This window comes from Aedes aegypti, chromosome 1 (genome assembly GCF_002204515.2).
Source record: "Aedes aegypti strain LVP_AGWG chromosome 1, AaegL5.0 Primary Assembly, whole genome shotgun sequence".
NCBI classification, from domain to species: domain Eukaryota; kingdom Metazoa; phylum Arthropoda; class Insecta; order Diptera; family Culicidae; genus Aedes; species Aedes aegypti.
The window spans coordinates 149,698,886-149,714,721 of NC_035107.1; the positions used below are offsets into that span (position 1 = coordinate 149,698,886).

General features: G+C 35.6%; 1 protein-coding gene across 1 annotated transcript in view; it reads left to right on the forward strand.

Annotated features, from left to right (window-relative positions):
• The first annotated feature begins 557 nt into the window (after positions 1–557).
• Positions 558–15,836, forward strand: part of LOC5575091 (homeobox protein homothorax) — a 395,064-nt gene continuing 379,785 nt past the window's right edge. Inside the window, exons 1-4 of the mRNA XM_021838571.1 lie at positions 558–577; positions 635–734; positions 848–974; positions 1,091–1,093. Of these exons, the coding sequence (XP_021694263.1) occupies positions 558–577; positions 635–734; positions 848–974; positions 1,091–1,093 (250 nt within the window). The remainder of the gene's footprint in view (positions 578–634; positions 735–847; positions 975–1,090; positions 1,094–15,836) is intronic.

Sequence of the window (15,836 nt, forward strand, 5' to 3'; positions counted from 1 at the left end):
GAAGCGTATCTACTTTTATCGTCGGAAATAAAGACGCTCGCTGCAGTGGGATGTTGTTTGAAATACATTTGGTGATTTGTAACCCAGCACGTTGATAAATCTCTTATTTTTTTAAATAATATGTGATTGCTATTATTTTTAAAACTTTGAAATTTAGATCACATTTCTTACTGAAAACTGAAAGTCAATTAAGAAACAACGACGCTGAATTTTGACTTACTGTCGGGGAGACTGCGATCGCTGATATTTTAGATTGAACATTCTTGTTTTGGGGAAACTTATAAGAAAAACTTTGTTTTCGTTTTATATAATTTGAACTTGATCATCTCTATAAATAAGTTTGGAACGGAAGATTTTCTTCCTTCAAACAATTTTATTACTTGACAATAAGATTAACTGCTTTATGAACCAAATTGCTGCTAAATGATCTAATCGGCATTAAAATAAACCTGACAAATTGATTCAAAAATCTCAATTATATGTTCCATTCTGAAGTCAGATAAGGGAAAACGAATTAAATTTATTCAAAATTATTCAATTGTGTCACGTGCTTGCGAATGCATGCCATAAGCAACACGTGACTTTTTACATCATCGAAACAAAGTAATCGCTGACTTCGTGTCACCAATCTAAGCACTCGAGGCGCCAGTGTGATTGAAGTGTCAGTTCTTCCAGAATCGTTCCAGACTCAAGTTCAAGTTTTGGTGTTCCCAAATTATTGGATTGTGGAAAAGGTGAATTTTGTAGCGCAATTTATATCAACCAAAACGTTTGAGATTTTATTAGCCGTGAATCTTTTTAAGATTGTGAGCATTTTCTTCAAGTTTTCTTTTTCTTTCAATTTCAGCGGCCGCCAAGTTCATCGATATCGTATAGCGGGGCAGTGAACGACGATGTCCGGTCACCTGGTTCCGGAAGTACGCCTGGACCTCTATCAGCACAACCTCCTCCCGGCCTTGACACGCCTGATCCTGGTAAGTGCGATTTTACTGCTATTTAAATTAACGGTGTATTGTTCCTGATTGTTGGAATCACACCAGCCATGTTGAAATATCAATCCCTAGTAGTACATTGCATATTGATAAGCCAGACGGTTTCCGTTTCCTCTCGGTCCGTATCAGAACAAATTCGCCATTGGCACAGGAAAGAAAGCGTCTGTCCTGTACTGTAGACGCACTGTCTGCCTGTCGCTGTCCATCTTCTTGCTAAAAAATAGTCATGTCGCTCACTAACAATGCACGTTCGCGGAAATCACTTTGCCTATGTGTTACTCTTTTATAGAAATGCCAATGCAGCCAGTCGTCAAATAATGCGCTCAAACTCAATATGACAAAGTATTAATTAATATTCAAACAATACTGAATCAATAGACATTATTCCATAAATTATGCATATTTAATGCCATGTTAACAGTCATTTTTACGATTTGATTATTAGCATTATTTATGATTACGATTTTCATTAATGAAATAATTATTGCACGTATTGAAACAATAATTCATTCAGTGTTCGTCCGCACAGCTTTTTATTACTGTCGAACGAATGTGCTGTGTGCATCGAGCAAAAATGAAACATAACGCAGAGGGTTTCAATGCGTGGATCAGGAAGCCACGGGATGGTTTCTTGAATATTACACAGGTTCTTCATTTTGTATGTTTACTGGGAAATTGAGCCTGGTTAAAAACTGCCATAAAACAGATTGAATGCTTTTCATTGAACTCTTTTTCAATATTTCGAATGTAAAAGCTGTAGATATGTCATTTTGAATACCTTTTTCGATAGTTAAGAAGGTTTTCAGTTAGAAAGCATATAGGGGAAGATGTTTTTTTTTTAGATCCAATTAATAGAACTATCAGTAGGTGTACCGAAATCCGTACCGTACCGTAATCGCCGTAAACTCCATCAAGCACTAACAAAACAAGCTTCGTCGTATGAAAAACTTGCAAGCCTCTGTAAGTGTATCATATTGAACATTCGTAATCGGACAAGACTACAAAGTGCGTTTGAAATAACGTGATATAAATCGCGGCTGCTTACACTTTTCACTCGCAGCCGTGGATTGACATTGCCAGAGAAAGCTCGAGCAAAGAACAGCCGAGTTGTACTGTTTTAGTTGAATTTTGAGCGATAGCCGCCAAAAAAATCGACTGGCACAATTGTCTTGAGCGGAATTCAAAGTTGACAGTGACTTCAGACGGGCGACCTTGAAAATAAGCTCCTGCATTACTTGTCAGTATTACATCTTGTACGTATTACAACTTCCAACAAGAGAATTGTCCTTCTTTTTAATTATCGACTATTCTTCCAAAAGTTGCGCTTGTATAGTGACTATCGGCATCATAATTTTTAACGTTTTCATCAATGATTTTTTCTTCTTTTATCATCGGCTGTTCTTTAGCGATGCATTTATAAATTGTTGTCAGTATAATAGTCTAGTGCCATTCCAGAATAAGTTGATCATCAATTGATATAACGCTTTTGAAAGTGGGCGGTAGAGGTCTCTGACATTAATATGTGAAACAAATTCAGTACCAGCATTATCAGCAGTTTCGAAAAATGTAACAATGAATCTGTGAACACAGCCATCCTCACAAAATTAAATTAATAAATCTTTGATAACAAGAACACGAATTCAAATAAAAATCAAGTAGTAAATTGTATTTCATTAGCGGCTTCCAGGCTAGTACCGTTATCTAATATCATTGAGTAAAGTATATTTTGAAGTAGGGAACACTTCGTCATATAGAGGAGTTTTCTACTTCCGAATCTTTAGATTCTTTTTGTCATATACATTAGCGACAATTTGATAGACAATGACCCCCAACGAACAAGAGAAGACGTGCTTAACCTCAACTAATTATAAAAAATGTATGGTGTTGATTTGTCGAATCTTCATTTTGAATTTTTCGGGGCAAGAAAATTCGGGGTTATGGTCCTTTCGGGGAAATGGTATTCGGGGTAACGGACTATTCGGGGTAATGGATTTCGGGGTATTGGTTTTCGGGGTACTTGACCATTCGGGGTATTGACTTTCGGGGTGATGGTTTTCGGGGTAATGGTATTCGGGGAAGTGTTATAGGATCTGTATAATTTATACTGAAAACTTTATAGATCAATAACAATTAAGGCGGACAAATTTTCAGATCGCTTTTCACTACTGCATTCGTTGCTGTTGCGTTGATTTACGGCTTTCTAATTATCAATTTTAATAAATTCAAGAGTGTTTTGTTTATCAGCATAATTAAAATAAATTCATATTTATGAACGTCATTATCGTCACTTTTTGTTTCAACTTGTTTTTATTTGCCTTGCAATTAAATATGAATAAATCGAAAGAGAAACGGAAATCATTCTCGGGATCCTCAACCATGAGGCATTACACGGTGCAGTTCTGATGTACAGAGATCAATCGCCGAAAGGTGATAGTTCACTCTCAGAGGAGCTGATAACAGAATGTAGCTTGTCTACAATAGCCACGATCTGTTTACTTTCCGGTTTTGTTTCTTAACGATGGAGAGAGAATCATGTCATGGAATACGTCACCGCAGATGGATTAATTGCAAACACACTGTTTGTCCAGTATTAGTCGGCTTAAAATCAAAGGATTAGTAGTTTTGTAATTCTTCATTCTCAAAGTATCATAATATTTTGAAATATTTCTGTAACTTATCCCAATCGTGATAGAAATTGCAGTTCCTTCAGTCTCGCATTCTTTTTTACATAGGGGTAATCTGAAATTAGATGGAGTGTGGGGATGACGTATCTCCATAGACCCACTAACACCCACTTTGCATGTAGTTTTGAAGAGAAAAGCCAGTACATTTAGCGATGGGTGATTTAAAATCGATGTTCCAGACATCGATTTTTTCGTTCTGATTAATCGATTTTTTTAATTCGATGTTAAGATCACTCAAAATCGAGTGAATCGATTTTCTTCGTTTGATATTTTGTTACGATTCATAAGGACGAAATTGATTAAAAATTTTAACGAGTTGATGAAAATTCTAATTTCCAATTTTAAACGTTATTATGTTGATGGAATTTCGTCTTATTTTGAGAGCTTATTTTTGTACCTTTCCATATTAGCTTGAAAATCGAATTGATTCAAAAACATCGATTCATTTGATTCGATTAAATCGGTGAATCGATTCGACATATCGAAATAAAATCGATTCAGTAACATCGATGTCCTCAGGGTAGTAGCAGTATGTTCCAACCTGTGGAGAGTGATAAAAGCTTTGTGTACCACATGATACTCTATTATTTCCAAAAGTTAGCTTAGATTTTACTTTTAAAATAAGAATGGTTAAAAAAGTTCATACGAAATTAAAATATTCGGATAACAATCTATATCTTCATCCATTGTGGTTTGTTCGAAAGCTCATCCAAAACTGTTTCTTCATTTATATTAGTACGCATATGCATTAGAGTGATCGCGTTTAATCACTTTTCACCTATTATGTTGGTCGACGGAAAATCAGCATTGCATATTTTGAAACATTCTCAGCCTCTAGACGGTTCTTGAATATTTTAGGAATGAAACCGCCATTCCTTTTGAACTTTTCTAGAATTTTATTCGTACTAATTGCAAACAAAAAAAAAATGCTTCTCCAAACAATTCACATGCCCTGAAGGTCGTGTTTGACTTCAAACCCCCCCTTTGTTGTGCCATTGCCTCAGGGTAACAAAAGTAACTTCGGCAAGCTGCTTTTTCTAGCTAATTTAAACATTATTACCAGTGCTGGGAATGGTAATAGTAGTAGGCTTGATTTTCACGAAAATCCCGTGCTCTTCCCAGTACAGTAGCTGAAAAACGTGAATTTCACCAAGTAGCCCATGTTGAGTGCATGAATTTTCTAAATCATTAGTGTCGTTGAAGGCTCTAAATGCGGGAAATAGAACATTTTTCTACAGTAATGATGGGTTGCCCTTAGCAACGGGTGTTTTGCTATTTTCAAGGCTTTCTGCCTACAGCAGCGATGGGCCTGAATTTCACTGGCTTAGCTGACTGTGATTTGCTTTGCTTGGCTACTGTAGAGCGGATTTCAAGATTCTTCCCAACCCTGACTATTACTAGAGACCAGCCTCGGTAGAGCTAACTCTTGCTCTTAGTCGTCACACCATAAGTGCTACAATTCCGGCAAAATCTGAATAACAGTCGTAGATACTTCATTTCAGAACTCGGTATTTCAATACGTCTTCTAGATTATGTCGTCTAGGAACATGTACGTTCTGCATGTACAGTAATACCTCGATATAACGTTATTTGATTTTTATTTTCGTTACGTTATATCGAGGTTACGTTATATCGAAGCAAAATATTGTTTATTCCAAATTTCGTGCAACATGATCTAAAATTGATATTATTTACCTAGTAGGTATTTTCAGTCTTTCTTTCGTATTTTTTTGATATTTTTCCGTGTTTTATTTAGTATTTTTCTTTTTCTTTTTATTTTTTTTTATTTATACGTCTCGATTGCAATAATCCTTAAAGAAATTTATTACGGAAAAATCTTTGGAGAAATCCTTGATCATCAGTAACTCTACATGAAATTCAAAAATGAAATCTCTCCAAATTCTTTAAAAAAGATTTTGTAGCGCAGTCCATGAACATTTCTAGCAGGAAATTATGAAACTTCAGAATTTTTATTATGAAGAACTTAAAATACTTTAAACAATCCTTTTGAAATTTCATGACAGAATTGTAGAATAAATTTCACAAGAATCCTTTTAAAAATGTATAATAGATTTCATGAAAAATCATTAGAAAACTCCATCAAAACAAGAACTATTTTCTGAGGATTTTGATCAGTTTTTGGACGAATCCCTGAATATATTTTTTTAATAAAAAAAAAATCCGTAGAAAAATCTCTAGACGAATACTTCAAGAATCACACTGGAGAATCCACTGAAACGAATCATAGAAAACTCTCTTTAAAAAATTCCGATGGGATCAATGAAGGATTTCGTTCCACATAGAATCTTTAAAGAAACTTAAGCGGTACATTGAGTGGTCCTTTCATAAATATTTGGAGAGAAATCTGCAGAAACTCACAATGAAATTGCTGGAGATATCCCAAGAAGGGTTTTCAGGTTTTTGGATGAATACCTGTACGATTTAATGGGCCGCTGGAAGAATTCATGAAAAAATGCTGGAACAATTTATAAATCTCTAGACTTGCAAAAAATGAATTATCGTAGGTGAAATAGTTTGAAGAATTCATAGGTGAATCCACTTTAAAATAATCCGCCAGTAAACGGTACTGTGGTGAATAACAATATTAATTATTCTTTTGCGGACGTTGTGAAAACTAGTAAGCCTGTGGTATTATCGAAAGATACTCCCAAGACGTTGAATTCCAAAAATGAAGAAAATAATAATAAAGCTATTCATGCTGTATCACCAAAGAAACCAAACTCAAGAATAGTAATCAAACCGAAAACTGGTAAAAATGCGAGTGAAACGAAAAAGTTGCTTAGCAAGAAAGTCAAGCCATCAAACTTTAGGGTCAAAGATATATATACACGGAAAGATGGTAGTATTCTTGTAGATGTACAGGATCACTCCGCGATGTTGAAGTTAAAGGAGACGATAGAAAAAGAATTGTGTGATCACTGTGAAGTCGAAGTGAGCGATACTTTAAAACCAACATTGAAGATAGTGGGGATCAATGAAGAAATGAACGAAGACGAACTCAAAACAACGTTGATCGAAAATAATGAAGTTATGGAAAACGTGAAGCATTTCAAGGTAAAAAGTATTGTTGCAAAAAATAAAAAAAATAATGATAACTTTGATGCAATTATTGAGGTTGATGCGATCACTTTTCACAAGGTCCTGAAACAAAAGAAAATTATGTGTGGGTGGGAGCGATGCCAAGTGGTAGACGCCTTAGATGTTGTTCAATGTTACAAATGCTGTGGATTTAATCATAAATCTGTAAAATGTACGGCGAGAAAAGAAGCTTGTCCACGTTGTGCTGGTGAACATTTGATAAGAGAGTGCAATTCTTCTGAGGTGAAGTGCATTAACTGCGAGAGATCAAAATTGAATGGTGACAAAGATGCGGATTCTAATCATTGTGCGTGGAGTGAGCGTTGTCCGCTGTATATGAGAATGAAGGAGCGCAAAAGGCAAATGATTGACTATAGTGTATAGCAATCATCGGTACAGGTGTTGTATGCGAATGTAGCGATATGCAAACACATTGAAGAGATAAGGTTATTGTTGAAAAGACGAAGACCCGTAGTGACTATATTAACAGAAACGCATCTGACAGGTGATCATGATATTAATCAATTAGAAGTGCAAGGATATTCTATGATAAATTGTCTATCAACATCACGGCACACTGGGGGAGTAACTATGTTTGTGAGATCTGGAGTCAAACTAAAAGTGATTTCAAACGAGTCAGTTGCCGGTAATTGGTTTCTCGCGATTGATGTATCGACTGGAAATTTTTCTGGGATTTATGGTGCAGTATATCACTCACCGAATGCAAGTGATGCCGCATTTCTACAGCATCTTGAAGACTCGTGGCTGCCGAACGTATTTGACGACGAAAGAACAAACTTGATAATTGGAGATTTTAATATTAACTGGATGAAGGTAGGTGACAGACGTGAGCTAAAAAATGTAATGGATTCTGTGTCATTGAGACAAATTATACAATTCCCCACTAGAGTAAGTATTAGAAGTAGTACTATGATTGACCTGGCATTCACGAATGATGATAGAATAACTGCTATTGAATTGATAGATGACAAATTATCTGACCATGAAACAATTGGACTCAAATTCAACATAACGGACCAGCTAAGACAGTCGACAAAAATTAGCGTTAAAAGCTGGAGACAATATTCCAAGGAAAAATTTTGTAGCAAACTGCAACACAAATTGCGTGATTTCAATTTGCTTGATTCAACTGACGAAAGTGCAGCACTTCTGGGATGTTCTTTGGAGTCTGCAGTGAATGAAATGATAATAGATAAAGAGATTGAAATATATGACGATTGCAATTGGTACAATGGAAAGCTACATAGAATGAAGGAATCAAGGGACAGGGCATATGCCAAATTTAGAAGGACAGGTGACGCCACAGACTGGAGATTGTATCAAAGATTGAGAAATAAGTACGTTATAGAAATCCGTAAAACGAAAGCTGAATACATAAGCAAAGACTTACAGGGATTGTGCGATATTTGCCAGAAAACCATTCGCCAGAAAACTATTCGCCAGAATGACATTCGCCAGAAAGTACCATATGCCAGAAAACCATTTGCCAGAAAGTACCATTCGCCAGAAAACCATTCGCCAGAATGTACCATTCCCCAGAATTGACCATCCCCTAGAATTTTTTTATTTATTTTTTTTTCAGGTGAATCAAGTTTGCAATTGTAGAGCATTAAAAAAATGTGTGAGATTTTTTTGGTTAATATACTCAAAAAAGTACAGGGTCTCTTGGACACAACCTACCGTTGACTTAGTGAGCCAGCTTTGAATATCCATATTCTAATTGTTGGACTAGAAACATATAATACTAATATCGATTTCTCGAGCTTTCAACGATCAACAGCAATATTTGAAGTTTTATGAATATGAATTGAAAAAGCAACACTTAATACTGGGGGACCGTGGAACTAGAAAGAAAAAAATATACAGTAGAATAACGATTGCATTTATTAAAAGCTGCTTCACTATGTATGAAAGATACTGCTTACTGATGTAAAGAATGGATATTTAGCATGACGGATAGTAAAGTAAGTTTTTTTTAATACATGTTGTCCCTGTAAACTGGTATTATGGTTTGAAAGGTTTCACAAGCGGTTCGCCCTTCTTTTCAGCATAAGCTGTTCTTCAAAGTTTTGTTGCTGCTTTTCAATATACGTTGCAATTATCATTCTACAGATGTTATAGCATGAGATTAGGGGGAGATCCCCCAGTACTGGACACCTAAGCCACTAAATTCATAGTTCGAAAAATATTGATTTTATGGGCTCTTGTTACCCATTTATGATAAATATTATCATTTTTATAGTGTACAAAAATAAATTTGAAAATATAAACATGAATTTTGACATTACATTTTGATGATGTATTTTAGTACCAAATTGATCGATCTTGAAAGGTTCAATGCATTTGCATCATTTACAAGAATAATTTGAGTTTTTCTTAGTTTGCAAGATGCCTATCAAAAACATATTCCATATATGATGAAAAATAGCACATTTTACGATGTTGTTCTGAATGTTAATTCTTCTTAATTTCATTGCTTGCTTGATACCATGATAGACGGAACCCATGAAAAAAGAAAGTATTTTGAGACGCTGACGCAATAATTACCAAGATATCATAAAACAAATCAAGCTGTCCGAAACTGAGGGACAGGAAGTGCTTAACGAAAATTGTAATCTGTCCATATTTAGTTCGATTATGGTACAAAATACATTCATACTATCAAATTAGGATTATGTTCGATCATGCTTGCGTGATCCAAAGTATTTTTTCTTATTCAAAATAATTACTAAATAGGCTCAAAATTAAGAGGATACGTCAATTTTTTAAAGATTTTCAAACTTTTCTACTTTTTTAAAAAGGCATGCATATTTCAAGGATGTGTTATTCTACGCAAACATTAGTCTCCATAATAGCTTTCTTTTCTACTAATACACCTTCTTGATTGGACCATGATTTCTCAATGTTTCGACTTTGTCCGGTATTGGGTGCTGTCCGGCACTGGGGGATCTCCCCCTATGCCATTTTATAATTATTAAATTCCATCTTTCTGTTTTTTCAGTTTCAATTAAATGTTTTTTTTTTTAGATTATTAAGTTTTATAGGGAATTATGTTTAGGAATATTTCACATGTGGTGCTCCCTTCTTTTCATCATAAGCTGTTCTTAAACGTTTTGTTGCTTCTTAAGAGCTAGTTTATTGGATATTTACAAGATTTCGATATACGTTGCAACAATTTGTGCTGTCCGTTCGATGAAGTAATGAATGCCTCCATTCACAAACCAAAGTTACATTTACTATAACAACTTTCAGGAGCTTTTAGACAAATAAGACAGTTGTAAAATCAAGAAGAACATCCTATTTATGGGGAATGAAGAATTCTTATTTGCCAAAAAACATGTCAAGTAGTAATAAGCAAATACTCTTTTTTGAATAATTTTTCATGTACTGATATCAAGGTGACCATTTAATAAAAACCTTTTGGTCTATTTTTACCCGAATGCTGTTCCCACGAATATCATTTTCCCGAACGCCAGATACCCGAATGACAATTTTTCCTGCAATCCATTCTCCCGAACACGGGAAGAAATCTGAATCCAAAAACAAGATAATGACTCATGTTATCATGATTCCAGCGTGTTTTCATTTTATGAAAATACACCATGATTTGGACTCATGATATCATGAGTCAGATTGCCGTAACGCAACACACGCATTATGTTTTTTGTTGCCGATTGCACGAAATCATGATTCAAATGCCAAAAATGCTGAGTCTGTTTATGATCGACGAAATAAAAAAAATAAAAATAAAAAAATGGCATGCACTGAGATTTGAGCCACGAACTTTTCGATTGAAAGGCACGTACTCTACCACTGAACCACTTCGTTATCGTGAATTACAGGTGATCGATACGAATGAGTTGAAGCAAAGCGCACCGGTTTGAGTTTTCACCCTGGATGTTACGCTTATGAAGAATAATGATTATGACTCCAGGAACCATGATTTGTGATCCTGATATTATGACCTAACCAATTTATGAATTTCATGATTTGAGGATCAGATTTTTATCCGTGAATGATCCAAAATTTGTATGGATCGTGGTATTATGATAGAACCACCCACTTCTACTCCCTCTTGAACGACCACGTGGTTCATGGACGGCCCCAAAATAGATGCAGTTCAAAATGGATAAGAAACAATCTTCAGAGACAGAATGGTGAACTAGAAAGAACGATAAGGCTGACACAAATATTAATTTTCTTTTATGTCACCCCCCCCTTCGAAAATTCGAAAATTTTGAAGGGGAGAAAAAAAAAGATTCATCGTTTTTTTGACATCAGTTAAATTTTTTCAATTTACAAAGTAAAAAACAAGTAAAATAATGATCCAGAGGACGATTAAAAACAGTTTAACAACTATCATTAAAAATAAAAATTCGAAAAAATAACTTTTTTTTTCATTTTTATTTTTTTGTTCCTTATTTATTTTTATCCCCCCCCCTCGTACCTTCCAAGTGGTCTCGGACATAAAAGAAATTTAATATTTGTATCAGCCTAAAGAAAACAAGAAAAAATGCTGAGTTCGGAGAAACTTTAAAGAACCGCTTATCAAAAGAGAAGGGTGCATTTCATATGAACCGTTCAGCAGCCTGAAATAATCAATAAGTTCTGATAATTATGAGTGCCAAAACATTTTCGAGGAACCTATTTCCTTGAGAAAACGGGGTATTCAGGGAAGTGGTTTTCAGGGAAACGACATTCGGGGTATTGATAATCGGGACAAAGTAGCACAACCCCAATAAACTGTCCATTGCAAAGCAAAAACTATCTGGTAGTTGTACGAGAAATTCTGTACAAAACAATATTCTGATAAAGAACAGCTCGCGGTGACAGGAAATTAAATTTTCTTAAAACTACATAAAACAGCTTAAAATATTGTATCAAAACCTCATAGCCAAAAAATCTCGCAGATGTAGAATAACAGTATTATATTGTCTTCGCTCTGTGCACATGGAGAAATTTTAAAATGAGAAGAACGAGATAGATACCGTACTATTTGTTCAATTTAGTGCTTTTGAACATGTGAAAAGTGGCACAAGTCGAATATTGTGACGGTAATCCTTGGATTCCGAGATATTTCATGGTCAAAATCGACAAGAAAAATAATTCTGGGGAATGGTACTTTCTGGCGAATGGTACATTCTGGCAAATGGTTTTCTGGTAAATGGTACATTCTGGCGAATGGTTTTCTGGCAGATGTCATTCTGGCGAATAGTTTTCTGGCGAATGGTTTTCTGGCAAATATCGCACAATCCTTACAGGAATGTCAAGGTGACTCGAAAAAAATATGGAAAGTTTTGAAAAAGATGATGAAACCTATCAGAAATCGTGATCCAGGAGTAGAATTTGAAAACGCCAGCGATGAAATCGACGCAACAGTGAAATCAAACAAATTGAATGAATTTTTCGTTGAGAGCATCAAAGATATCCATAACAGTATTCCAGATGTACCAATAGTTGAAGGAAACGTTGAGTTGCCCCAAATTGGAGTTGTAGAGTGGAACGTATTTCATGAAATAAGCATGACCAATTTGGAAAAAGTAGTAAATGGGTTAAAGGTTTGCGGAGGTGTTAATAATCTAAGCACAAAAGTCTTTTGGGATGGATTTCAAACAATAAAGAATGTATTTTTATGTGTTATAAATAAGTCGTTGATGCGGGGAGAATTTCCTTCATCTTGGAAAAAATCTTTGGTTGTGCCTTTACCGAAAGTGGCTCAATCAAAGAGACCAGAAGATCGTAGGCCTATCAACATGTTGCCACTATACGAAAAAGTGCTAGAGTTAGTCGTAAAAGAACAGCTATGCGAGTTCCTAGAGAATAAAAACATTTTGATTAATGAACAATCTGGCTTCAGAAGAAATCACTCGTGTGAAACAGCACTCAATTTATTATTATTGAAGTGGAAACGAGCAATTGAAAGCAAAAAAGTGATCTTAGCAGTGTTTATAGACTTAAAGCGAGCATTTGAAACTATTGATAGGACTAAATTGTTAGGGGTATTGTTCAAGATTGGCGTGAGAGGTTCAGTCTTGAAATGGTTCGAAAGCTATTTGACCGGCAGACAGCAAACAACCTTGTATGATGGAAGAGAATCAGCAGCCATTGATGTGGAGTTGGGAGTTCCTCAAGGAAGTGTATTAGGACCCTTGTTATTTATTATTTATATGAATGATATTAAGGAGATTATGACGAACGGTGAAGTAAACATGTTTGCTGATGACACAGTAATATTCATAATCGCTAATGATTTTGTTGAGGCGTATAATGCACTTGAAGCAGAACTGCTCAGAGTAAGCAATTGGCTGAAATCTAAAAAGCTTTTGCTCAACGTTAAGAAAACAAAATATTTAGTCATAACTAACAAAATTAAGGAAGGAAATATTCAACCGCTACATATCGATGGACAAGAAATAGAAAGAGTGGATAACTTAAAATACTTAGGAGTAATTCTTGACGATAAGCTTTCATTCAATGATCACGTGGACTACACAATAAGAAAAGCTGCACAAAAGCTAGGTGTTATTTGCAGAATTAATTCATTTCTAGATGTCGGATCAAAAATCATGCTTTATAAAGCAATCGTGGCGTCACATTTTGAATACTGTCCGTCTGTGCTGTTCCTTGCCAACAGAAGACAAAAACGTCGAATGCAGAAAATACAGAACAAGTCTATGCGACTTATACTAGGGTGTCATCGTACAACTTCTTCAGCTACTATGCGTGAGTGTCTCCAATGGATGAATGTCGAGGAGAGGATCATTGTAAGAACATTAGAATTCGTATTCAAAATTAAGAATCAATTACTACCAACGTACTTGACAGAAAATATTCAATATGGAACGGATATACATAATTATAACACAAGAGCAGCATCGGATCTACGACTACCGAACTTTAAGAAAACTGGAACTCAAAACTGTCTCTTTTTCAAAGGATTCCAACTCTTCAATCGACTACCTACCGAAGTAAAGCAGGCAAACAGCATTTATTCATTCAAGAGAATGTGTATAAGATGTGTCAAAGATGGATTGATATGAATCATGATGATGGACATACGCGGGAGCAAGAATGAAAGTTAAAAAGAAAATGAAGAAACATGAATTAAAAACCAAATATCACTATGATAACTCGTCCAATAAGCCTCCCAACTACTAACGAAGCGTATGGGGTGGAGGTGGGACCAAATACGGCCCAATGGGACCATCAGAAAAAAAAAAAAAAAAAAAAAAAAATCTTGGAGAAATTACTTGGTGAAATTCTTGATCAAAAGCACAGTAGATTTTATAAATATATTTTGTTTTAAATCTATTGGAGAAATTCAAAATCCTTGAATTAAAATTTCTAGAATCCACAATTCCTTGGACAAAGTTCTTGGACATACAGTCATCTCTCCCTTACTCGATATTGAAGGGACCATCGAGTTAGGGAGGTATCGAGTTACAGAACACAAAAGCAGTGCAACTGCGTTTCAAGGGACCATCGAGTTAGCCATGTCCGAGAAATCTTTGCGATTGTTAACCACCACAACCTGAGTTTTATGGTGGGCTATTTCCAGATTCATAGACCTCATTAAAGCGTCAACTATGGAAGTATAGTGCATTGAAGTCAACTCTACTTCTTCCATGGATTCATCATAGACCACATGAGTGATGTCTTCTGTAGGCCTGTTCGCGCCTTCTGTATATGTACGAGACTGACACTAGCCTGTTGTGGATTTTTTTCTATCTTTATTAGCGGCATTTTTAGCTCTGGGCTAGTTCATCTCGAGACCAACGGTTTTACTTCCCTTCCGAGGGAAGTCATCACTATAACATTTTTGTCGTAAGTGACTATCTCTGGAATGAGATTCGATCCCAGATCCTCAGCGTGTGAGACGTGTTTTCTAACCACTACACCATGTCCGTCCTCTTTGAGGATTGATCTCTAGAAAAATGTACCCGTCGTATCTAGCGAACAGATACAGATAACATTTTTAGTCCCTTTCATACACCTGAAAGTCTACTGAACACGAAATGTTTCATGTTTCTATGTAAAACGGTGTGTAGCCCACTATGCTAAAGACTGGCGGTATGACCAAAACCAGTGCTTCAACCCTAACTAAGTGGAAAATAATGCAGACTCGGTTCAGTCAAATCATTAGTACAGTGTCCGTTCGATTTTGGCAAAGGATAGGCTTCTATTAATATAGTCACAACTCGTCCTAACATGTCCTAACATGATATTTCGTATCTCGATACCGAGTTAGAGAACCATTTTTATTATTATTATTCCTATTTATTTCATTTAATCAGTAACATAAGACAAACCATAGCAGGAAGAGCTGGGGTAAAATGCACCACTTAAGGAAGATGTGCCGAAAAGATTCAAACATGATTCATATCCATCAAAAGTTTTAATTTTGTAGAATCTGTTAGAGAATGATGTTGAAAAATGTTGGTCTAACGACATTCTCCACTTCACATACCATGTGGTGCAAAGCATTGCGGTTTGGAGCACAATTCAAACCATTGGCTCCAAACCGCAATGTTTACTATGGTTCATTTTCTCTATTGCTCACTGTGCGTTATTTCCGCGAAGCAATCCAAGTTTTTAAATTTCCCCGCAATATTTGCTGAAATATTTCAGATCACGCTTTGGCCCATTATCACCCTCTAGGTCCAATGTTCCAACGTAAGCACATTATCAAGCGAAATATGGTCTCAGTATGCCTCGTGCTACTGTTACAATCAACTGAAATGAAAAACAACATGAGCAAATTATGTTTCTTTCATTGTAGAACTCACTTGTGATGGTGATCGGACAACTTATTTCTCAACGTGCATTTATAAGAGAACAATTTGTTTTAGTTGATTTGTTGAAAAATATTTAGACATGTTTGACTGAAGAACCTAAACGGAGCTTTGATGCCAGATGATCTAATCATAGTGGCAGACATTATTGTCTTGATATTGTACAGCGAAAGCAATGCCTACAGGATCGTGCATTAGGAGATTTAGGTGCATTTAGATTTATGGCGAGTATTAAATCACTAAATCGT